This window comes from Oryctolagus cuniculus, chromosome 2, assembly GCF_051225735.1.
Source record: "Oryctolagus cuniculus isolate XC-2025 breed Fujian yellow rabbit chromosome 2, ASM5122573v1, whole genome shotgun sequence".
NCBI classification, from domain to species: domain Eukaryota; kingdom Metazoa; phylum Chordata; class Mammalia; order Lagomorpha; family Leporidae; genus Oryctolagus; species Oryctolagus cuniculus.
The window spans coordinates 122,771,741-122,797,385 of NC_142868.1; the positions used below are offsets into that span (position 1 = coordinate 122,771,741).

General features: G+C 45.6%; 1 protein-coding gene and 1 long non-coding RNA gene across 4 annotated transcripts in view; one reads left to right on the top strand and one right to left on the bottom strand.

Annotated features, from left to right (window-relative positions):
• The window catches only part of KCMF1 (potassium channel modulatory factor 1), an 86,248-nt gene extending 60,626 nt beyond the window's left edge, over positions 1 to 25,622 (bottom strand). For 2 of the 3 annotated variants that reach the window (XM_051842704.3, XM_089326204.1), the window contains exon 1: positions 25,328 to 25,622. In XM_051842704.3, coding sequence (XP_051698664.1) covers positions 25,328 to 25,343 — 16 coding nt within the window. In that variant the 5' untranslated portion in view covers positions 25,344 to 25,622. Of the gene's footprint in view, positions 1 to 24,560; positions 24,981 to 25,327 lie in introns of those variants that run through there. The other variant, XM_051842705.3, reaches the window with a different exon arrangement.
• LOC149128035 (uncharacterized) overlaps positions 24,988 to 25,645 on the top strand; it is a 47,586-nt gene continuing 46,928 nt past the window's right edge. The window contains exon 1 of the long non-coding RNA XR_016229257.1: positions 24,988 to 25,280. This is a non-coding gene — a long non-coding RNA (uncharacterized LOC149128035). The remainder of the gene's footprint in view (positions 25,281 to 25,645) is intronic.

The following is a 25,645-nucleotide window of genomic DNA, read 5'->3' on the forward strand; positions in this document are numbered from 1 at the left end:
AGACTAAGTATGTGAGGTAATATCTATGTTAATTAGCTTGGTTTAGCCACTCCACAATATATACATATTTTAAAATATATACATTAGTAAATATATATAATTTATATGGCAACTTGAACATATATAAAAAAACCTTTAAAAATTATAAGTGTTGTAAGTAATTACAATAGTAGGCACCTATTTTCTTTGCCCAAGATAAAAATAATGACAATTAGGGGCCAGCACTGTGGCACAGCGGGTTACGCTGCAGCCTGTAGTACCAGCGTCCCATGTGGGTGACAGTTTGTGTCCCGGTTTCTCCACTTCCGATACAGCTCCCTGCTGATGCACCTGGCAAGGCAGTGGAAGATGGCCCAAGTTCCTGGGCCCCTGCCACCTGTGTGGGAAACCTGGAGAAGGCTCCTAGCTCCTGACTATGGCCTGGCCCAGCTCTGGCTGTTGTGGTCATTTGGGAGTGATCCAGTGAATCTGTTTCTCCCTCTCTCTCAAAAACAAAAAAGAAAAAAAAAAAGACAATTATTAACAGTGAAAACAATGAGTGCTTACTATTTGCCAGGTATTACCACAAACATTTTCTCTGTTAACAACCATAAAGTACAACCACTCTGAAGTTATTTACATTCATGAAATGAGGCAGAAAAATAAAACACACTTATCTAAGTTTGTAGGTGACTAATCTGGGATTTGAACCCAGGCAGTCTAGCTCCAAAGTTCTACTGCTAACTTCACAATTCAGTATTTGAGGAAAAAGAGTGAACAGGAAAATTTCATTCACTGTGGACATCTGACCTCAGGGCAAGAATTAATCAATTCTCGAGGAGCCCGCAGCCTGGGATCTCCCAGTCCAGCAGTATACACAGTAGAAAACGGGCTGAAGAAGTTAGGAGGTTTGTCACCTTTCTAGACCACAGCTGGAGGCAGAGGAGGATATGGGGAGAGGAGGAGGCTGCTGTAGCTGATTTCCTTCTGGACCAAGTGGTCTACTATTCCATCTTCCCCTTGATCTTACTGGAGAGAAAAAGACTAAAGTAAACTAATTCATTCCCCAGCTGCCAAACTGGCCTAATTCCCAGCAAGATCTCCAAGCCTGGATGTGCTCTGCCACTGGCACAGAAGAATCGGCAGGCTGCTCTCCACCTCCAGCTAGTGTGGGAAAAACAAGCTTCATAGGCCAACAAACTGCAGTTACCTAACCAAAGACCTGGGAACTCAAGCCCAATAAACTGGAGAGACGTGCAACATAATCTCATCAAATCTTGACTTCAAGATTCAGCATGTGTTTATTCATTTTCATTCAACTAACTAAACTCCAGTTGGTTCACCAAATGGCCTACACACTTCCACTGGAACATCTCTAACTGGACAGGTCTGAAACAGGACTCTTGATCCCCGCCTCCAGAGGCTTTTCCCCCTCCCTCTGCCTGCCACACCTTAGTAAATGGCCTTCTCCTCTGGTACATGCCTTCACAGTGAGGACCTAGTATCATCCACAGCTCCTCCTTTCCCCCGTGCTATACCAACAAGTTCTGTTGGCTCTACGTTCAAAAGAAACTCAGGTTCAGAGCATCTCTCTTCACTTCCATGCCTTCATTCTAGTTTAAGCCATCTTCTTCTTTTGCCTAAAGCCCCTAGCAACTGGTCTCCCTGCCTTCACGTCTTTCTTACTTCACTTTGTCCTGCAGACAGAATGATCTCTTTTTTTTTTTTCTTTTTATTTTTTGACAGGCAGAGTTAGGCAGTGAGAGAGACAGAGAGAAAGGTCTTCCTTCTGTTGGTTCACTTCCCTAATGGCCGCCATGGCCGGCACTGCGCTGATCTGAAGCCAGGAGCCGGGTGCTTCCTCCTGGGCTTCCACGCAGGTGCAGGGGCCCGAGCACTTGGGCCATCCTCCACTACCCTCCCGGGCCACAGCAGAGAGCTGGACTGGAAGAGGAGCAACCGGGACAGAATCCGGCGCCCCAACCGGGACTAGAACCCGGGATGCCAGCGCCACTGGCAGAGGATTAGCCAAGTGAGCCACGGCGCCGGCCAGAATGATCTCTTAAACACAAATCAGATTAAGTCACTCATTAAATTTCAATTCTTTATATTGCATATAATGCCCCATGTAACATGGATCCATCTTATTCCTACCTCATCTTCTCTATGTCTCCCCTTTGCTTAATTAGCTCCAACTACCCTGCTACTCCTCAAACCACCTACCTTCCTCCAACCCCATGGTTTTTATTTTTCAGAGTCTCTATTCCAATGGCCCTCCTCTGAAAGGCCTTCTCTTCCCTAAAGTAGCTACAAAGATCATTCATATACCTTCTGTGGTTACTGAATCCTTATTCTCTCTGCTTTATTTTCTTCAGCATATTTACACCATCCAAAGTTCTATGGTGTGTTTCATTTCTGTCCTCTGTCTCTACTAAGATTTGAGTTCTATAATGAGAAATTCTCTATCTTTCATTGCTCTGTCTCCAGCTTCAGTAACAGTGTCTGGCACAGTATTTGTTGAATGAGTAAATTCCCTCCTTCTCAGTTATATGCCAAACTCTATACTGGGTGCTAGAGACCTCCAGCTGTTGTCATCTCTCATTCTCTTCACAGCCAAATCTTTGCATAGTGTCCCTAATTTCTCACACTCATTTAAGATTTAACACATTGCAGCCCGGGCCCCAACCCACTCCTATGAAACTGCTCATTGAATTCCACATTCTTCTCCACTCTAGTGGCCCAGGCCAAAGAACACTTCATTCCTATCTTTGTGACCTTTTTTGTTTTTTAAAAAGATTTATTTATTCATTTGAAATGCAGAGTGACAGAGAGATTCACTCCCCAAGTGGTCACAACAGCCAAGGCTGAGTCAGGAGCCTCACTCAGGCCTCCCAAGTGGACGACAGGTGCCCAAACACTTGAGCCATCTTCCACTGCTTTCCCAGGCCGTCAGCAGGGAGCTGGACTGGAAGTGGAGCAGCTGGCACTCAAATCGGCACCAATATGGGAAACCAGCATTGCAGGCTGGGGCTTTACCCTCTGCACCACAATGCCAGACCATCTTTCTGACCTTTCTGCAGCAATCCTAACCAAACTCTCCTTCCAGAAACCACCTTCCTAAATTTCAACATCAATACTCTCCTGGTTCTTCTATCCTCCAGGCTATTTCTAATTTCAGTCTCCTGTTCTTCAACAATAAGTGTTCTCTAGGGTTTGAAGATTGATTTCCTTGTCTTCTCAATCTGTAGCCTCTCACCATCCCTGCACAATTAGCTCGCCTATCATGGATTTATCTTAGCTCAGATCTCAAGCTCACATGTTCCTATCTACTCGAAGGTCTCACAGGCACCTCAACTCCAAGTGCTAAAAACCAAAGTCACTTCTCTTGCTCTGCTTCCCACATCCACCCTTGAAGCAGGCTTCTCTGGCCTCCACATGCATCAGGCCAGAAACCTGAATATTCTTTGACTTTTCATTCCTCCACAATCCCCACGTCTAATAAGTCATCAAATATGCCTGTTTTACCCCAAAACTATCTTACCTGCCCCACCCCTACCTTCCTCCCTGCAAATCCATCCTCCAGAGTGTAACTTTCTAAAACACAAAAGTCAGATGTTATTCCATGGCTTAAAATGTCCTAATTTACCCTACCCTCCTGTTAAGATCATCTCCTAAAATTAGTCTCCTTTTCTGCCTCAGTATTGCTATGCCTTCTCCTACACCATAAGCCTAGCAATCCATTCTTTGTAAACTCACCCATGCAGCCGAGGCACTTCCTCTATCTATTCTTCCAATTTAAGAGTATATTTATTACAGTTATTATCCCACAGTATAATCACTTGCCTGATCTTAGAGTGCTAGAACTCATCAGTACCCAGCATATCTCCACAAAGAGCAAATACTCAATAATGTTAATTAAATGAATAGATTAAGGTAAAGGTCAGCAAACCATGGCCTGTGGGCCACACTGGGTTCTATAACCACATTCAGTTTTACGCAGTCTGCTAGCAAGAATGGTTTTTACATCTTTAAATGACTCAAAAAGAAAACCTTTAAAACAATATTTAGTGATGCCTAAAAGTTAAATGTTAGTGCCTATCAAGATTTATTGGGTCATAGCCATGTTCATCTGTTTACGTACAGGCTGCTTTCACCTACAACAGTGGAGTGAAGTAATTGCAATTGAAACCACATGGCCCACAGGCCACATCTGCTATCTGGACCTGTAGGAAAAAGTTTCCCAACCTCTGAGTTAAATATAAATGAATATGGGCTTTGGTTTCTGAAAGAAACTTGGTTTAAAATTCTAGCTTTAGCATGCACTATCTGTGTAACTTCGGATAACTACCTAACTTCTCTGAGATTCAGCTTCCTAATCTGTAAATAGCATATACCTTTCTGGGTTGTTCTGAAATTTTATTTATTTTTTTAATTTATTTTTTATTTATTTGAAAGTCAGAGTTACAGAGAGAGCGAGAGCGAGAGCGAGAGTCTTCCATCTGCTGGTTCACTCCCCAAATGACCACGACGGCCAGAGCTGAGCTGATCCAAAGCCAGGAGCCAGGAGCTTCTTCTGGGTCTCCCACATGAGTGCAGAGGCCCAAGGACTTGGGCCATCTTCTACTGCTTTCCCAGGCCATAGCAGGGAGCTGGATTGGAAGTGCAGCAGCCGGGACTCGAACCAGTGTCCATATGGAATGCCGGCGCTGCAGACCATGGCTTTAACCCACTGCACCACAGTGCTAGCCCCTGTTCTGAAATTGTAATATGCTTTTAAACTGAGGTCTCTCCTGTAGGAACCAGTCTATAAAGTGTCTACCAGAGAATACAGCTTAATGGTGAGAACCCGGATCTGGAATTTTTTTTTAATTTATTTTATTTATTTGAAAGTCAGAGTTACACAGAAAGAGGAGAGGCAGAGCAAGAGAGGTCTTCCGTCTGTCTGATGGTTCACTCCCCAGATGGCCACAACAGCTGGAGCTGCGCCGATCCAAAGCCAGGAGCCAGGAGCTTCCTCCAGGTCTCCCACATGGGTGCAGAGGCCCAAGGACCTGGGCCATCCTCCACTGCCCTCCCAGGCCACAGCAGAGAGCTGGACTGGAAGTAGAGCAGCCGGGACTAGAACCGGCGTCCACATGGGATGCTGGTGCTTCAAGCCAGGGTGTCAACCAGCTGCAGCACAGCACCAGCCCCAGATCTGGGTTTGAATTTCCTCTCTCACATACTCTGTCATCTTCAGCAAGGTTCTTAACTTACCAGCATATAAATTTCCTCATCATTAAAACTGGGATTTTATATCTATACACCTATATATCTTACACTACTACTATGAGAATTAAATAAGTTGGTACATGTGAAATGCTGAGAACAGTGCCTGGCATAGAGTAAGCACTCAATAAATATCACTACTAATATAGCAGATGATTGGTTAACAGTAGTTTCTCCCCATTCTGCCTGTTCATCTACTCCACCCCCAACTCTATTCCCAAGAAACCTACACTTTAGGGAGAAGACAGGCCAATAAGTCAATACTTGCATGACAGGTACTACTACAGAAGAGTGTCCAGGTCAACATACAATCATGATTCTTCCTCTTAGCTCTCTAACTTCTACCCTGACTCCTTGCCTGTTCTCTGCTCCTAAATATGAATTCCTTCTTCCTTCTCTATCCTTCCTTCCTTAGGAAGGAATCTAGCCAATCCCCAAGTAGCAATGCTGAAGGCGATAACATTCTTTAAAAAAAAAAAAAAAAATTTAGGGGCCTGCACTGTGGCACAGTAAGTTAAGACTCTGCCTGTAGTGCCAGCATCCCACATGGGTGCAAGTTTGAGTCTCAGCTGTTCCACTTACAATCTAGCTCCTTGCTAATGGCCTAGGAAAACAGTAAAAGATGGCCCAAATGCTTGGGTCCCTGCACCCACATGAGAGACCTGGAAGAAGCACCTGGCTCCTGGCTCCTGATTGGCCCAGCTCTGGCCATTGTGGCCATTTGGAGAGTGAACCAGTGTATGGAAGACTGCTCTAAGTCTGCCTCTCAAATAAATGAAAAAAAAACAAAAAAAAAAAAACAAAAAAAACAAAACTTCCACCGCGGCTCACTAGGTTAATCCTCCGCTTTGCAGCGCTGGCACACTGGATTCTAGTCCCGGTCGGGGCACCGGATTCTGTCCTGGTTGCCCCTCTTCCAGGCCAGCTCTCTGCTGTGGCCAGGGAGTGCAGTGGAAGATGGCCCAAGTGCTTGGGCCCTGCACCCCATGGGAGACCAGGATAAGTACCTGGCTCCTGCCATCAGATCAGCGCGGTGCGCCGGCGGCAGCCATTGGAGGGTGAACCAACGGCAAAGGAAGACCTTTCTCTCTCTGTCTCTCTCACTGTCCACTCTGCCTGTTAAAAAAAAAAATCTTCAAAAATATATTTTTAAATTTATTTATTTATTTATTTGAGAGGCAGAGACAGAGAGAAAGCAATCTCCACTGGTTGCTTCACTCTCCAAATGGCTCTGATGCTTGGGGTAGGCCAGGCCAGGCCAAAGCCAGGAGTCATGAACTCCATCCATCTGGGCCTCCTAAGTGAGTGCTGTGGCCCAAATATTTGGGCCATCTTCTGCTGTTCATGCAGGCCCATTAGCAGGGCTCTGGACTGGAAGTGGAACAGCTGGGACTCAAACTTGCACTCTGATCTGGGATCCGGCATCACGCGCAGTGGCTTAACCCCTTGTACATTAACACTCGCCCTAAAATTCTTACGTTTAATGCTGATCTCTCTTTCCTGACAGGTTCAGTGTAGTACTTTCAACTTTTGATTTGTATATAATGGCCTACCACCAACTTAAATTCAAAATATCAGAAGCTAAAAGTCACTCTTTCTCCTGTCTTCCTAATTTATACAAGAACGTGCTATTCCAGCACCCTGACTGGACCGTCCTGCAATGAGACTTAGACCCTAAGTCATCTTTTTCTCCTCTGTTCTTAGAGTCACTAATTCAGATCCTGTTTATTCCAAGCTCATTCTAGCAAAAAGCCTCTGATCAATCCCTCACATACTACCAAACTCATCTTCCTAAAACACACATTTCAATGTGCCCTTTCTCTGCTTCAAAATGTTTGATGTAACTCTTTGCCCCCATCCTGTAATACAAGACAACCTCAAAAAGTTCATGGAACTATTTTCCATCATTTTCTAAAGTTCCTTTTTATGCAGAAAATAACAGAACTGACCTTAGCATGTCAATCAAATTCCTTCAGTTATGTACCCTGGCCAACCTCTATCTCTAATCTGATCTCCCATAATAAAATGCCATTGCCTTATATTTATGCCATGCTTTATCTACCTTTGAAACCTTCCATACACTGGCATTTCATCTCCACAATCACCCTACAAGAGAGGTTACACAGGCCTCTTTCACAGATGAGAAAACAGACTTCCAGCAATAAATGTGAAGTCAAAACAAATGAGTCCTTGTGCCATTCCCTACTCAGAACCTTACTTAAGGTAAACTGGTCAATCTTGCTAACATACCTCACTACTTAAGTTTCTGTTCCAGAAAATGTGGGCTCCTCAGTGCTGACCTGCCCACCTCCCTCCAACACACTTCGTGTTTTCTTAGCTCTGCCCCTTCCTCCAACCTTTCTCTCACTGGCTAGATACCCCCACCCCAACTCTTACTATAAAAACACAGTATTTCTTCACATCTTAAGTTTAAATGACACCCTTTTGGAAATGCCTTCTCTGACACCCAAATAGCACCTTGTTTTACTTGTCAACACCATGGAACTCGCAGTAATCGACACTTTTTACTGCTCTAGTTACACTTCAGCTGTTTTATTTTACATACTTAGATCTTCCTGCTTCAGCTATACTCTCCAAGAGGAACAATTTGGAATTGTCTATGTAACTTAGCATCTAAGCACTCAAACTTTTAGGTTAGACAGCCTAGGCCAGTGGTGTCCAAATAGCAGGTTACAAGCCATGAATAGAATGTGAAAACAATCTAAAAGGTAACAAAGTAATTGTTTAATTTGTTTCTTTTTCTTTTCTTTTCTTTTCTTTTTTTTTTAAAGATTTTTTTATTTACTTGAAAGGGAGAGCTACAGAGGGAGGGAGAGCAAAAGAGAACAAGCTTCCACCCGCTGATTCATTCCCAGATGGCAGCAACTGCCAGGGCCAAGCCAGGCCAAAGCCAGGAGCTTTATCTTGGTCTCCTAGTGGGTGCAGGGGGCCCAAGCACTTGGGCCACCTTCTGCTGCTTTTCCCAAGCCATTAGAAGAGAGCCGGATTGAAAGTGGAGCAGTGGGGACATAAACCAATGCCTATTTGGGATGCTGGCATCTCAAGTGGTGGCTTTAACTGCTGCCTCACAATGCTGGCCCCATTTGTTTCTCTTAAAAAAAAAATGTTTCAGGACTCAAACACAGGCATAAGGCAAATGTCCACTCCACTAATTTTTCTTTTTCTTTTTTTAATTTGACAGAATTATAGACAGTGAGAGAGAGAGAGAGAGAGAGAGAAAGGTCTTCCCTCCATTGGTTCAGCCCCCAAATAGCCGCCACGGTTGGCGCTGTGCCCATCCAGAGCCAGGAGCTTCTTCCTGGTCACCCACGCGGATGCAGGGGCCCAAGCACTTGAGCCATCCTCCACTGCCCTCCCAGGCCACAGCAGAGAGCTGGACTGGAAGAGGAGCAACTGGGACTAGAACCTGGTGCCCATATGGGATGCTGGCGCCACAGGCGGGGGATTAACCAAGTAAGCCATGGCACCGGCCATAATTTTTCTAATTAAAAAGAAAACAAAGTAACTCCTTCAAAATAAAAATAGAAGTATCTGGTAAAACTCTCATTTAATCACACACACAACTAACATCATACATTTCTGCATGTTATATTTTTCTAAAATGTGAAAGTTTCTAATTTAGATGACTCCATTTCTAGGCTCAAGGGTTTAACACTCAAACCAGGGAGATCTGTTCTCCACCAAAATCTACACCATCCAGGAAACATCAGCTAAACAGAGAACAGAGATAGATGGGGGCTGAGGAAAATGAGAGTGAAGGATGCAGGGGAAAGTTTGTAAAGAAATGTTTCTTACAGATGTTTGGAACACAACACGGGTATTCACTTTCCAGCTTTTGCCATCTGGCCAAAAAGACTCCTCATAGAAGCAAGTCTTCTGACATGTGTGACTCACAGTTAAACTGTCCTTTGTGCAGGATTCATTACACAGGAGTGCATGAGCTGGCCACAACCATGCCAATTTCATTTCCTATCCCTTTCTACCTGAATCACTGTCCTCTAGCCACACGGCCTCTGTTGTTCCCAGAACGTTCCAAGCTTTAGGCCTCAGCACTTACCATGTCCTCTCTCCTTTAAATAAGTATATCCTTCTCCTTTAAATATCCTCCACTTAATTCAGGTTTTTCTTTAAATATCACATCTCTACATAGGCCTTCCCTGACCACCCTGTCTGTCTAGCCCCACTGACTATTCCCTGACCCTGCTTTATGGGTTTTAACAGTGCTTGTCATCTTCTAACATGCTATTACATAATCTTCAACAGACTATCCCTGGGATTCCGTAAAGAGCCTGGTGGTAAATTTGTTCAGCATTCTGTTTTCTGCCACTGTAGCACAAAAGCAACTTAAATGAATGATGTACCTGTGAACAACACTTTATTTGCAAAAATGGGCAGTAGTCTAGGGATTAAGACACTCAAGTCTCACATCTGAGTGCCTGGGTTTGCTACCTGGTTCCAGCAAAGTGATGCCCAGTTTCCTGCTAACGCAGACCCTGAGAGGCAATGGTGATGGCTCAAGTGATTGGGTTCCTGCCACCCATAAGGGAGACCTGGATTGAGTCCCCAGCTCTCAGCCGGGCCCAACCCTGGCCAACAAAGGCATGTGGGGAGTAAACTTACAGATCAGAGTTCTCTATTTGCCTCTCAAGGAAAATAAAAACATAAACAGAAAGCAGTCATGAACCATAGCTTGCCAACTCATGGTATACATCCTTTCTACTACAATGTCAGTATCACAAGGATAGGAACTTTCTCTGTTTTGTTCATGGTGGTGTCCCTGTGGCCAAAAGAGTACCTGACCCCAAGTATGTATTCAATAAAAATATACAGTGAATGAATAGTACTAGACTGGAGTGGGGAGTATGTGCTTCTGTTGCTTCCTTGGGTGACAATTCCACGTGCTCAAGCAGCATGAGGCTAAGGCCAATTTGGAAACTGGCCCTTTCAGCATCAGTGTTCTAGTCACCAGCAATAACCATCTTAAACATAAATGCCTTTGGTCCAGTATGGGTTTAACAAAGAAATTCCAACTCAATGGGAATCAAAGAATCTGCATTTCTAGTAGGTTCCAGATCATACTCACACTGCTGGTCCTGGGACCACAATTAGGGAAATATTCTATAAGAGTACCCATCTATAGTTCTAGCATTTTTGCATTTTTTTTTTTAAATCACTCCAGGGATGCTCCAATGACTTGGTTAGTGGGGACCGAAACAGAACCATAAAACCTGACTGTCCAGTGGAACTGTTGCTTAGGTAAAACAAACAGAGAAAAACACTAGACCTAGGCCTCTAATTTTCCTCATGTGGTATGGATGCATAAGGGCAAGTGCATGCTGAAAGAAGTTACACATTTCAGTGTCTTCTGTGCTCTTCTCTGTGCATGTTAATATTTATATTTTTTAAAGACTTATTTGAGGCTGGTGCCGTGGCTCACTAGGCTAATCCTCCGCCTTGCGGCGCCAGCACACTGGGTTCTAGTCCCGGTTGGGGCGCTGGATTCTGTCCCGGTTGCCCCTCTTCCAGGCCAGCTCTCTGCTGTGGCCAGAGAGTGCAGTGGAGGATGGCCCAAGTGCTTGGGCCCTGCACCCCATGGGAGACCAGGATAAGTACCTGGTTCCTGCCAGCGGATCAGTGCGGTGTGCCGGCCGCAGCGCGCCGGCCATTGGAGGGTGAACCAACTGTAAAGGAAGACCTTTCTCTCTGTCTCTCTCTCTCACTGTCCACTCTGCCTGTCAAAAAAAAAAAAAAAAGACTTATTTATTTGAAAGGTAGAGCCACACAGAGAAAGTGCGAGAGACAGAGAGAGAGAGAGAGAGAGAGAGAGAGAGCAAGCGAGCTCCTCCATCCAAATGGCTGGAGCTGGGCTGGTCCAAAGCCAAGAGTCAGGAGCCTCCTCCAGGCCTCCTTGGTGGGTGCAGGGGCCCAAGCACTTCCCAGGCCACTAGCAGGGAGCCAGACTGGAAGCACAGCAGCTGGGATCTGAACTGGTGCCCACATGGGATACTAGCATCGCAACCAGTGTTGCAGGCAGCAGTCCCAATATTCTTTATTCACTTGCATTCCTTCCTTATTTTACCTATTTCATTTTATTCTCTTACTGCTGTGATACTTATCCTATTGAATGATCTTATCATGTTTTCTCTTAATAATCACTTACTCTTTTCTTTTTTTTAATCAAAAGGCAGAGAGAGGCAAGCAGGCAGAGATCTTCCAGTTCACTCCCCAAATGTGTGCAACAGCAAGGATGGGCGGGCCACAGCCAGGAACCTGGAACTCAAACTAGGTCTCCCACGGGGGTGGCAGGGATTACTGCTGCCTCCCAGGGTGCACAGTACAGGAGGCTGGAATTAAAAGCAGAGCTGGGACTCAAACTAGGCACTCTGATAAAGGATGTGGGTGTTCCAGGTGGCATCTTAACCGCTGTGCCAAATGCTTGCCCCCAAAGGCCTCTATTTTTTTTTTTCAAGATTTTATTTACTTATTTGAGAGAGGAATTACAGACAGTGAGAGGGAGGGAGAGAGAAGAGAAGAGAGGGAGGAGGAAGGAGAAGGGGGAGGGAGAGAGGGAGTAAGGCAGGGAGAGGGAGAGAGAGATGGAATGGGGGAGAGAGAGGGTAGGAGGGAGGGATGTAGGGAGTGAGAGATGTAGGGAGAGAGGGAGAGAAAGAGGGAGGGAGAGAAAGAGGGAGGGAGAGAAAGAGGGAGGGAGGGAGTCTTCCATTCACTGGTTGTTTCACTCCCCCAAAAGACCACAATGGCAGGACACCAAAGCAGGAGCTTCTTCTGGGTCTCCCACACTAGTGTAGGGGCACAAAGACTTGGGCCATCTTCCACTGCTTTCCCAGACCATAGCAGAGAGGTGGACCAGAAACAGAGCAGCTGGGACTTGAACCGGCACCCATATGGGATGCTGGTACTGCAGGTGGTGGCTTTACATGCTATGCCACAGTACCGGCCCATGAATCAGTTTTCTTAAAATTAATTTAAAGAATCATCATCACCATCTGCTTTTCTATTGCTACATGTCAAGAACCTTCACAGGATAAATAATAGAGATCAAATACACCTACAATAAACTACCAAGCTTGGAGGTCAGTTTATTCAAATGATGAAAGTTCTATCTCCACCAGGTAGAACGCCCAACTGCCCTCTGAACTTACCATACAACTCGCACCTGACTGGTAACACTTAATTCAAATGATGGAGCACGGGACTTTAGAATACTTACAAACTCACGCTGAATTCACCCCAAAGACATTACTTACTCTTCCAACCTGAACCACCCATAGGGGATTAAAATTTAAATACATGAGTAGCTGTTTGTAATTTTTATATGGTAATGGTTATTTCTTGCTAAAATAGGTTTAAAAAACAAAATGAAAAAGTAACATAAAAAGTAGGTTCTTGGGGAAAGAAATAGAAGCAGAAATCCAAAATAGTAGTGAATAGGTCAAATAACAGAAGGCAATACTGTATCAAAATGTACCTACAAAAACATGCAACATATGATGAAAAGATGAACTAGCAGATCCTTAACCCACAAGTCTAAAGACGTTTTCCAGCTAAGATCAGGTATTTCTCATGAAAACTTAGCATCCAATTTAAAACATGCTGAGTATGTAAAATGTACACCAGACTTAAAAACTTTGTTAGTGAAAAAAAATCTCATTAACAATTCTTATGTTACAAATTGAAATGATATTTTGGATATACAGGGTTAAGTTACTAAATTACTAAAACTAATTTCACTTCCTTTTAATTTTTTAAAATGTGGCTATCAGAGACTTTAAAATTACATTATGTAGCTTACATTACATTGTTATTGGATAGCAGTGTTCACCCCAATTCTGCAAGTAGATTTACTTTGATGAGGTGGCTTTAAAAAAGCTCGTAGGAAATGATCTGGAGCAATGAAGGAATGTAAAGATCTACAGTAAGTCTCACATGGAGTGAAGATCCTTGATCCTACCCTTTTGGGGTCATCCACTGTCACTTAAGGTTTTAATGACCATGTTTCCTAGGGAAGGGAAAATTCATCCTACCTCTTCCACCATCATGTATGTGCGTATCTATAACCACAAACAAGCACACTGCACAGTTCACATTTATTTCAAATTGCAATGAACTGTATAGGTGGGTTAAGTCACTGGTTGGGTCACCTGCACCTCGTTCGTATCAGAGCGCCAAGTTGAGCCCCAGCTACTCCATGCTTCCAATCCAGCTTTCTGCTAATGCACCACCAAGAGGCGGCAGATGATGGTCCAAGTACTTGAGTTCCTGTCACCTACATGAAAGACTTGAAGTTTCTGGCTCCTGCCTTTGACCTGGCCCAACCTGGGCTGTTGCGAACATTTGGGGAGCGAACCAGCAGACAGATATTCTCTCTCTCTGTTCCCCTCCCTTCCTCTGTATCATATTGCCTTTCAAATAAAAAAAAATTAAGAAAAAAAAAAAAAAGAATCCCCAACAGTGGTTTTTTTTTTGTTTGTTTTTTTTTTAAGATTCATTTTATTTATTTGAAAGAGCTACAGAGAGAGGCAGAGAGAGAGAGGTCTTCCATCTTCTGGTTCACTCCCCAGATGGCCACAACGGCCGGAGCTGTGCTGATCTGAAGTCAGAAGCCAGGAGCTTCTTCCGGGTCTCCCACATGGGTGCAAGGGTCCAAGGACTTGGGCCATCTTTTAGTGCTATCCCAGGCCATAGCAGAGAGCTGGATTGGAAGAGGAGCAGCCGGGACTAGAACCAGTGCCCATATGGGATGCCAGCACTTCAGATCAGGGCTTTAATCTGCTGTGCCACAGCGCCGGCCCCCCGAACAGTGTTAATAAGGCTGAACATCAAGCTCTCTGAAAATGAAAACTACCTAGTTCCCTTCCATGTAGTTCTCCACTATCACCTAACCATTTGCAGCTCCCAACATATACTTCACACCTACAAAACAAGGTACATTTTTATATAATACCTGCCTGCTTTAACGTCAATGTCCTTAACTCCTAACCTAGAATACTTATCATTTGCTTGCCCTGCCAAATATCTACAACCAAAGGGCTCTAAAGGAGAATTTGGGTGGTCCAAGAATTAAAAGAAGTAGAGTCTAGCTAATCACTCCAGCTGTTAACTATATAACCATTAAGACTTTACAAAACCCTATAATACAAAAACTATACTGAACACAAAATTAAACATTTAATCTTCTGGGCTATTTTCTAGGCATCAAAAGATAATTACAGGGGCCAGCACTGTGGCACAGCAGGTAAAACGGCTGCCTGTAGTGCTGGCATCCCATATGGGCACTGGTTTGAGACCCGGCTGCTCCGCTTCCGATCCAGCTCTCTGCTATTGCCTGGAAAAGCAGCAGAAGATGGTCCAAGACCTTTGGCCCCTGCATCCGCGTGGGAGACCTGGAGGAAACTCTTGGCTCCTGGTTTCGGATCAACACAGCTCTGGCCATTGCAGCCATCTGGGGAGTGAACCAGTGGATGGAAGACCCCCCCTCCCCGTATCTACCTGTGTAACTCTTTCAAATAAATAAGTAAATATTTTTTAAAAAAGATAACTACAAACTTGTTAGGAATCTACGTGAATGTACTTTTTTTTTTTTTTTTTTTTTTTTTTAACAGGCAGAGTGGACAGTGAGAGAGAGAGACAGAGAGAAAGGTCTTCCTTTTGCCGTTGGTTCACCCTCCAATGGCCGCCGCGGCCGGCACACCGCGCTGATCTGATGGCAGGAGCCAGGAGCCAGGTGCTTATCCTGGTCTCCCATGGGGTGCAGGGCCCAAGCACCTGGGCCATCCTCCACTGCACTCCCTGGCCACAGCAGAGAGCTGGCCTGGAAGAGGGGAAACCGGGACAGAATCCGGCGCCCCAACCGGGACTAGAACTCGGTGTGCCGGCACCGCTAGGCGGAGGATTAGCCTAGTGAGCCGCGGCGCCGGCCGTGAATGTACTTTTACACATACAGATGTGTATTAAGATTTCGGCATGACATTGTAGTTGAAGGGCAATATTGTTAAGGAAAGAAATGTATTGCTGGACATGAAATGTAAAGGAAAATAAGCTCAAAGTGGGAGGGGGGAAGGATGCATATACAAATATTGGCAAAACATCAAAATACTCACATGATTTAATTACCCTGTTGTGAAACAAACTCCAAGCACTAATTCCACCAAACTGGCAAAGAGTCACTGTCTATGCTACAGAAAGGAATTTGATTTTCAAACACACGTTCCAAACCCACTGAATATTATCCTCCAGCAAGGGTCAACAACTTGTGACAAGCACTGGAAATGACTTTTGAGTGGTACATACTGAATAAACCAAAAAACTCAATTAATAAGCAGAACCTATGGCCAGCGCCGCGGCTCACTAGGCTAATCCTCCACCTGCAGCGCTGGCACCCCGGGTTCTAGTCCCGGTTGGGGCACCGGATTCTGTCCAAGTTGCCCCTCTTCCAGGCCAGCTCTCTGCTGTGGCCCAGGAAGGCAGTGGAAGATAGCCCAAGTGCTTGGGCCCTGCACCTGCATGGGAGACCAGGATAAGCACCCGGCTCCCGGCTTCAGATCAGCGCAGCATGTCGGCCGTAGCAGCCATTTGGGGGGGTGAACCTACGGAAAGGAAGACCTTTCTCTCTCTCTCTGCCTGTCAAAATAAATAAATAAATAAAATAAGCAGAATCTAGAGTGAGTTCTGAGATCAGAGCCAGTGATAGAACAAAATAGTACTCTCCATCTTGACCCAGGATATTCCCTGAGGGGTCAGCTCCCCTAAGTTATTTTTGATCTATGTAGCTTAGTCACCCCTCATAGATCTTTGAGAGTTCCAAGTCTTCTTTCCCAAAATCCCCTCCCTTTTGACTAGCTTCACCAGATAAAAAACAAAGGAGAGAATTTTCCAGTCTCACCTTTTTTTCTAGACAGGCATTAACATATCTAACAGTCACCCTCCCAAGGTCAGACACTAAGTTAGGTGGCAGGTACAAAGGTAAGTGTAACACAGTACCTGTCACTCAGCTATCCTATCGGGAAGGCAGACAAGTAAACAATAACAGCTGGGAGAACAAGGCAGGAGTGATGCTGGAGGGACACACAACTTTCTGAGTGGAAAGGAACAATAAGAAAAACAAAGGTCATAACCAACAAATAAAATCACAGAATACACCTGTGACTGTTCTAACAGTTAACTCAGCAACTTGGCACTCTAAAATGTGACTCTCTTAATGAAAATCCTCTTACTATATACAAACCAACAAACAAACAAGTTGAAGCTCATGACACAGGCATGGAGTTCCAGGAAGATAAAGAAGCTCTCCCACGCCCAATTTGACAGAGGATAATGTACAAATCTGAATAGTCATCATGTCAAGAGGCTTTATCCACTCTCTGGTCCATCCCTTCTAGTTGAAATGGACACAGTGACTCACTCTGGTGATCTGTTGTTTCTTTCTAGCAGTAGAATGGATTCACAGGGATCCACCCGTGCTTCCCTCCACCCCATACTCCTTTTGGTTATTGGCAAAGTCTGCTGGCACTGTGGAAGAGACACAACCAACTGACAGTGTACATGAATTGCTCTGATTTGCTACAATTCAGAAAGACAACTAAAAACAATCTCATAGGCAGCGGCCATGAAAGCCCATGAGGAGGGAGAAGCCCATGAGGGAGGGAGGAGGGATGGCACTGTGAAGGTGTCCAACCAGGCAATTCATTTCTTGTTCATTTCACTGAACCTCCAGTCTCTCCTCCTGGTAGCCAGCTATCAGGGCATTCCATCACACTTGAGAAGTAGGTTTTCCATTTCGGACACTGTGTAGTTAAAGACCATTTCCAAGCTTCACACCCACCTTGCCTGTTTCCCTCTGCCAACACCTGCCTGGCCTTTTGTCCTTACCATCCTAAGATCACCCAGTCTTTTCCTAACTACTCATTCCCTTCCTGTGTAATCTAGATATTCCTTTAGAAATTGTCTGCTTCATCCCACATCTCCAACATGAATTAGGGCATGACTAACATGTAAAAACTACATTTAAAAAACGCTGTGATGGGGCTGGCGCTGTGGCAAAGCAGGTTAACGCCCTGTCCTGAAGCGCTGGCATCCCATATGGGTGTCTGTTCGAGACCTGGCTACTCCACTTCTGATCAGCTCTCTGCTATGGCCTGTGAAAGCAGAAGATAGCCCAAGTCGTTGGGCCCTTGCACCCACGTGGGAGACCCGGAAGAAGCTCCTGGCTCCTGGCTTTGGATCAGCGCAGCTCCAGCCATTGCGGCCAATTGGGGAGTGAACCAGTGGATGGAAGACCTCTCTCTCTCTCTCTCTCTGCCTTTCCTGCTTTCTCTGTATAACTCTGACTTTAGAATAAATAAATAAATCTTTAAAAAATGATTTTATTTATTTATTTGAGAAGTAGAGTTACAGAGTGAAGGAGAGACAGAAAGCTCTTCCATCTGGTGGTTCATTCCCCAAATGACCGCAATGGCAAGAGATGGGCCGATCTGACGCCAGGAGCTTCTTCTGGGTCTCTCATGTGGTTGCTGGAGCCCAAACACTTGGGCTATCTTTTATTGCTTTCCCAGGCCATAGCAGAGGGTTGGACGGAAAGAGGAGCAGCCAGGACACAAATCAGTGCCCATGTGGTATGCTGGCACTGAAGGCAGAGGCTCAGCCATGGCACTGGCCCCTTTTTTATTTTAGTGACTAAAAAGAAATAGCTCATCATTTTAACGAAAGAAAAAAAAATCAAGGCCCTCTGCACAACAATAAAATATAAAATGAAGTTTCTATAAACACATAAGAAAATGCTTTATCTTAGGAAAACCATTTTACTTTTGGTGCCAGCATTATGGTATAGTGGGTAACCTTCATTGCTGGCATCCCACATGGGCGCTGGTTTGTGTCTTGGCTGCTCCACTTCCAAACCAGCTAACTGCTAATGGCCTGGGAAGAGCAGTGGAGGATGGCCCAAGTACTTGGGCTCCTGCATCCACATGGGAGACCCATATGCTCTTGTCTTTGGCCTGGCCCAGCCCTGGCCAGTGCAACCATCTTGGGGAGTGAACCAGCAGACGAAGACACCTCTCTCCCTCCTCCCCCTTCTATCCCGATCTCTGTAACTCTGAATTTAAAATAAATAAATAAATAAATATTTTTAAAAAGTGTTCTACTGTCAACTCCTGTTAATGTTTCCCCAGAGTCCATACTCATCAAAGCAGCCCTATAGTAATATTTATAATTTAACAAAAAAATTGCTTGGACAATTCAATGATACTGGAACTTTTACTAAAAACAACTTTGGAACCACTAGTTTAAAAACTAATATTGAGGGTGGTTATTTGGCATAACAGCTAAGAAGTTGTTTGGGGGAGCTGGTGCTGTGGCACAGCAGTTTAAGCCACCTCCAGCAGTCCTGACATCCCACATGGGCACCTGTTCAAGTCCCGGCTGCTCCACTTCCAATCCAGCTCTCTGCTATGGCCTGTGAAAGCGGTAGAGGATGGCCCAAAACCCTGGGCCCCTGCACCCGTGTGGGAGGCTGGAAGCAGCTCCTGGCTCCTGGCTTTGGATCAGCACAGCTGCAGCCGTTGCGGGCCAACTGGGGAGTGAACCAGTGGATGAAAGACTTCTCTCTCTCTGCCTCTCCTCTGTGTAAATCTTTCAAATACATAAATAAATCTTAAAAAAAATAAAAAGTTGCTTGGGACATCCACATCCTGTGTCAGAGTAGCTGGATTCAAGTAACTGTATCCTTACGTAAATTCCAGGTTCCTGCTAATGTGCACCCCTGAAGGTAGCAGGTGATGGCTCCCGCATTTTGGTCCTACATGGGAGATCTGGATTGTCTTCTGAACTTCCAGAAGACACCTGGCACAGCCCTGGCTGTTTTGGGCTTCTGAGAAATAAACCAGTGGATGGAAGCTCTCTCTCTACATTTCAAATAAAATGAAAAATCTTTTTAAAATCTGGGCTAATATATATTGTAGTTATTACAAAGCTGATGTTTTAGAAGTTAATCTATGATCTGTAAATTTATGGATCTCTTTTTTAAAAGGTTGCAAGTCAAATCTGAAGGGATCTGTTTGACCATTTCATATAAGATGCTTAAGTTTCAACTGTGAAAAAGTTTACTAACTTTAAACAAGATTGCTGCTGATACACCTTAAAGTTTTAAAACCACTAGGCCAGTGTTGTGGTACAGCAGGTAAAGCTACCACCTACCATAATGCCAGCATCCCATGTGGGCACCTGTTCAAGTCCCAGCAGCTTTACTTCCAATTCAGTTCCCTGCTAATGTGCCTGGGAGAAGAGTGCAAGATGGCCCCTGCACCCACGGAGACCCAGAGGAAGCTCCTGGTTTAAGTCTGCTCCAGCCTAGGCCACTGAGGCCATTTGGAGAGTGAATCAGCCAACAGAAGATCTGTCTCTACCCCTCTCTCCCTCTCTCTAGTACTGCCTTTCAAGTAAATCTTTAAAACAAACAAAAAAAAACCCTCTAAAACTAAAAGGATTTTCTCCCAAATTACATTCCCAACCTAAAACAAGAAACTTGTATTCTACTACATTTTGACTTAAGCACAAATGTCAAAACAGAGGAAAACAGACTTCAAAATGAACTTTATATGAAGTCATGGAATCAAAGACCTCAGGGCTGGCGCTGTGGTATACAAAGTTAAGCCTCCACTTGCAGTGCCAGCATCCCATATGGGCACAGGTTCCAGTCCTGGCTGCTCCACTTCCCATACAGTACCCCACTAACGGCCTGGAAAAGCACAGGAGGATGGCCCAAGTCCTTGGGTCCCTGTACCTGCTTGGGAGACTCAGAAGAAGCACCCAGCTCCTGGCTTCAGCCTGGCCCAGCCCCAGCCGTTGCGGCCATTTGGGGAGTGAACCAGCAGACCGAAGATCTCTCTCTCCCCTTTTCTCTCTGTATCTCTGCCTTTCAAATAAGTAAATAAACCTCAAAAAAAAAAAATCACAAACTTAAAATATGATGTATTTCCCTCTAAATTTACATTCTCACCAATCCTTTATTCAAAGTCAAGCTAAATGTAATTCATGATTTATTAAGAATGTCATAATTTTTAAAAAAGATTTATTTATTATTTGAAAGGCAGAGTTACAGAGAGGCAGAGGCAGAGAGAGGAGAGGTCTTACATCAACTGGTTTACTCCCCCAATGGCCACGGTGGCCAGAGCTGTGCCAATCTGAAGCCAGGAGCTTCTTCTGGGTCTCCCACGTGAGTGCAGGGGCCCAAGGACTTGGGCCATCTTCTACAGCTTTCCCAGGCCACAGCAGAGAGCTGGATAGGAAGTGGAGCAGCCAGGACTCAAACCGGCGCCCCCATAGGATGCCGGCATTGCAGGCACCGGCTTTACCCAGTATGCCACAGTGCCAGCCCCGAATGACAATCTTTTAACAGATTAAAGTAAAATAAATTTTAAGAGGACATGATGGTAAAGATCTTTTCAGTGGAATCAATTTACTTTGCTACAGAAGTTACTTCTGTTACTTTGCAAAAGGCATATTAAAAACCATGTGCTAATCACCAATCTTGGCTTCTCTGTCTCCAAGTACTGAAAACAAAATTATTGCAATTCATTCTGGAATTGTTCATGTATGTGCCCTTAGTGTCAGAGAGCACTTTTTGCGAAAAGAAAATTAAAATTTACTGAGAGTACAACAGTTTTCAAAATCTGAGGACTACCATTTTTCTATATGTATGTCAAAAACTCATACTATTCATGATAAATATACATAATTTTTGTCGATTTAAAAAATAAAAAATGTAGAGATTAATCAGATTAATGACTTCTACAGTCTTGTACTTTACATTTTGAAAATTAACAGCTTCAGAGGCATCTGAATTCAGACCAAGCATACACCACCTATCCATTTATCCACTATCATTTCTACATGTGAAAACCTACAAACACTGGGGAATTATAAATCACGTAAAGGTAAGTACTCTACTTGAAGTCTCAAAGAATTTTACTTAAGATTAAGAGGGGTCAGAGAGAGTTAAGAAGGTACTCAGGAAAAGTGTTAGGATCACTGTGCAAAATTAGTAAGAAAAAAGTTGGTAACTATTTGGTCATCATTTTGTTTGTCACTTCCTTACAGTACATCTCACTTTGTGCTGTAAAAGATGTATGCAAATGCATCTTCCTCAACGGCTCACATGAGGAGCCCTGTACTCCCTAGGTTCCTTGTGCCTACCGCAGTCCTTATACATAGTAGCGACTGAGGAAAGGCTGAATGATTGAAGGAGGTAACTGATAAACTGGTAACTTCAGGTCATCAATTATGCACCAATTCATGCAAGAAGATTCATAAGTTCATTTTATCTCATAAAAATTCAATGACTTGATGAGTTTTTTTTCTTAAATCTGTAAATAGAATGGGTCTTAAGCTATGAATAACATACTTATATTAGAAATGTATTTAAAAGAAAGTGGGGGGTGGGTTAAACTGCTGCGTGTGGAGCGGGACTGCTGCGTGTGCAGCCAGCATCCCATAAAGGTAGCAGTTAGAATTGTGGCTGCTCCACTTCCAATCCAGCTCCCTGCAAATGCACCTGGGAAAGCAGTGGACGACAGCCCCAGTCTTTGGACCCCTGCATCCACGTGGGAGTTTCAGATGAAGCTCCTGGCTTTAGCCTGTCCCAGCCCTAGTACATGCTGCCATCTGGAGAGTGAAACAGCAAGTTGAAGATCTCTTTCTCTGTTTCTCTCTCTCTGCAACTCTTTCAAATAAATCTTAAAAAAGGCATGGCAGTTTGACATTTTAAAAATACACAAATAAAATAGAACTAGACAGTGGTGGTATGAACACAAAGTGACTGAGCATTAGCGTTTGTAAAATATTAACATGACAGGCATATCACAAAGCAAATCAAAGAAGCTGTGGAATTCTAGCTGGCAAAGCCATACCAGACTAGCAGGGCAGTTAACTGATGTACAGTACTGCCATCTCCACTCAGGGTCTGGACAGCAGGGAGCTGTTCCTCATTCTGAGGAACAATTACTTGGATCTTAAGATTGGAACAATTACTTGTTGCTGGAAACCACAGAGAAGAGTTCGTTCAGCCCATGGGCTCAGCTCTGAACAGCTAAAGGAAAGGATGGAGCACCAGGCAGAGTGGCTACTTTTGCACCTAAAAGTTCCAATTCCAATGATTCTCTCAAGCTCTCGAGAGCCAAAGTAGGCAAACTACAGCCCTCAGGCCTAATATGGCCATCATCAGTTTTTGTACTGCCTGCAGGCTAAGAATGATCTTTACACTTTTAAATGATGGAGGGGGAAACAAATGAAGAATCATGACATATGAAAAAGTACATGAAATTCAAATGTGAGGGCTCATAAATACTGTTTTTAACTGGAAGGAGGCCACACTCATTTGATGACACGCTGTCTTACAGCGGCTCTCACACCATGGTGCTTACCACCTGGCCCATGACAGGGAAAGTACACTGACCCCCGAGCTAGAGCATTTCCGTATGTTCCTAGTTGGATCTCCTTTCTCAGAGGTGGTCCACTGCTTCATAAGGTTGAGTCTCTAAATGCAACAGGTGTCCTGTCCATCTTGGGGCTGTACGATCCAAAATTACAACACTAATAACAATGATAGGATATACTGCAATTCATTAGAGTGGTCACAAAGACAAAGTAACAAATTACTTGCTTAAGGAAGGTCCTGAAAAGGAAGCACGATACAAGCACAACCTTACAGGCTACACAGTTTGGACCTTCTACCAGACTGCCACATCCAGTTCTGGTCACCTTACTGAAAGGAAGGTGAGAAAGGTTCTAAAACCACACTACCAAAGCAATGCTTAAAGAAATGGGATTAGTTGGCCCAAGGAAGAAAAAAGTGAAAAAAGAACTGATAACAGCATCCTACTGATGAAAATAACAGCAGTCTAAAGTAATATTCCACAAAACACTTATCTGATAAATGTGATTCATCATCCTGCCATTCCTGTTTTATGCCATACCCTAGACCCTTAAGAGACAATTACTCCTCAAACATTGTTACTGTACGTCTTCAACAGAGGAACTGAGGAACGCTTCTTTTTCAGAAACACTTGGCATTAATATAAGTTACCAGACTCTTATGCTCTTACTGCGCTGGGCTTCAGTAATAATCAAGTACCTAAAAGGCAACATGAGCATTGTAATTACACGCTTTTCCACAGGACCAAATAGGGGTAAAAGGATTTAAATTACAAAATGTATGTTTCTTCTGAAAGTGTCCCAAGTAGGGGATGTTAATGACTCTAACAGAGCTCTGAGGGCGAAGGGCTCTTCTTCCCAGACTGCATTCAGCTAGAACACTCAGCCTGCAACTTTCTGCATGTTTTTTCAGCAAGGAGGAAGGGCTCAAGCACTCTTTCCATGGTTATAATTCTGTAATTTTAACTCTCCCAGTGCTTATGAGCAAGGGAGCCTGCAGCCATTGCTCACTTTCATTTTGTCTTGAAGGTGGTCAACCTATACATGACTACAGTCTAAGACAAACTTTTAATAGCTCCAAATGAACCTTAACTATAACTTTAATCACAACTTTCAGAAATTACAGAACTAGGGGATACATTTCCATTAAGTAGATGAAATGGAGAAACAGGCATAGCTTCCAAGTAGTTCTCTATTTCTTTCAAGGAGGAATACCTTACTATTTCAAAATGCCCCACCCTTGGACAGTTAATGCTGTGTTCAGAGTGTGATTTCTTACTAGTTCTGTAACTTTTAAAATACAGAATTCTTCTCACCGTCACAATTAGCGATGCAAATCTTGAAACTTGCTCCAAATATAATGTTAATCAATCTGAGACTTTCAACCTTGAAATTCTAAGGTCTGTTTTTCCCTAAGAATACCTTTCCCACCGCGTGAAGCACATACTAACTGAGCTGACTCCCTTAACTTTCTCCACTCCTACATCACCTATGCAGATTTTTAAAATCCAGAGTGTACAACACTTACAAGCCACTTCTACAACCCTGCATTAACCTTACCAGGGTAAACTTTTCGCCAAGTCTCTCAAACACGTCTTATTTAAAAACCTGTAGTAGGGAAACAAAGAGAGCACAACCCCCTCCCCTTTTCTCAACCATATGGCAGTGAATGGAAGTTAACTTATTTTTTTACCAGCTCACATCTATACATTGGCCCTACACGTTTCGCTCTTTGTGCCCTAGGACTGGGCTATACTAGAGCTGCCTGCTTATTTACAGCTCTACCCTAGCCGTGTTTTTAAATTGTACAGCAAAGTACAGAGCAGCCCCCCGGACCATTCACAGACCTCCCCACGGTCCTTCACCAAAGCCGGGTCTGGTAGGCAGCGCACGCCGGCGAGGGCCCCGGGGCCGACAGGGAGCAAGTCCCGCTCTGGCGCGGTGACTGAGCAGGGAGTTTGCTGGCCGCGGCCGGGCCGGATCCGCCCCGGGAACTTGGTTACCCGAGCCCAGGGACGCGCCGAGGCCTAGCCGCGAGGCCGGGGCGGGCTCCAGGCGGCGAGAGCTTCCCGTCCCCCGGCCGCAGTGTCTTCCCGCCCGCCCCACGGGCGCTCGTCTCCCGGCGACCGGACGCGCCTGCTGGGTCCCGGGTCCGCTTCCCTGCCTCCTGCCGCCGCCCGCGGCCCGGCTCTGCGACCGCGCCGGGCCCTTCCGGGGCGGCGGGAGCGCTAGGCCGCGCCAGGGCCCGCGGCTCCGGGGCCGACCGGGCGGGCCTGGGCGTCCGGTATCAGTCCCGAGGGCCCGGCTCCCGCCGGTAACGGGCCCCGCTGCCTCCCCTCCCCCTCCCCCGCCCCATGACAGTGCAAACCCTCCGGCCGCCCCGGCCGCCCCGCCTCCGGCACCAGGCCCAGCTCAGGGCCGCGACCACGGCCGTGGCGGCAGCGGCAGCGGCGGCGCGACTCTCCGCCTTCGCTCGCTCCTGGACCCGGAGCCTCGGGCCCGGCTCGGGCTCGGTCGAAGTCTCCGTCGCTTCCCGGCCGCCCTGCGCGGCGCCCGGCCCGGGCGGGGTAGGCCGAAGCCCGGGCGGTGGGGTGGGGGCGGGGGCTCCTCTCACCTTCATGTCGGGACATCCTAGTTCAGACGGTGGCGGCGCGGCCCCTCCCGGGCTCCGGCTGCAGTGTCCCCCGCGGGGTCCCGGCGCTGCCCGCGCCGGCCGGCCGACTCCCACTCGACTCCCGGGCTCGGCCGCGGGGGCGGGGTGGGCAGGGGAGCGCTCCCGCGGCGGCGGCGGCGGCGGCGGCGGTGGGGAGGCGGCGCGGGGTGGGAATGGGGCCGGGCCTGGCCGGGGCTGAGCTCCTCCAGGAGGCGGGTCCGACGCCGCGGCTCCGCCGGCGCCCGCCGTGACTCGGTCACTCTCGGGCCCGCCGGCTCC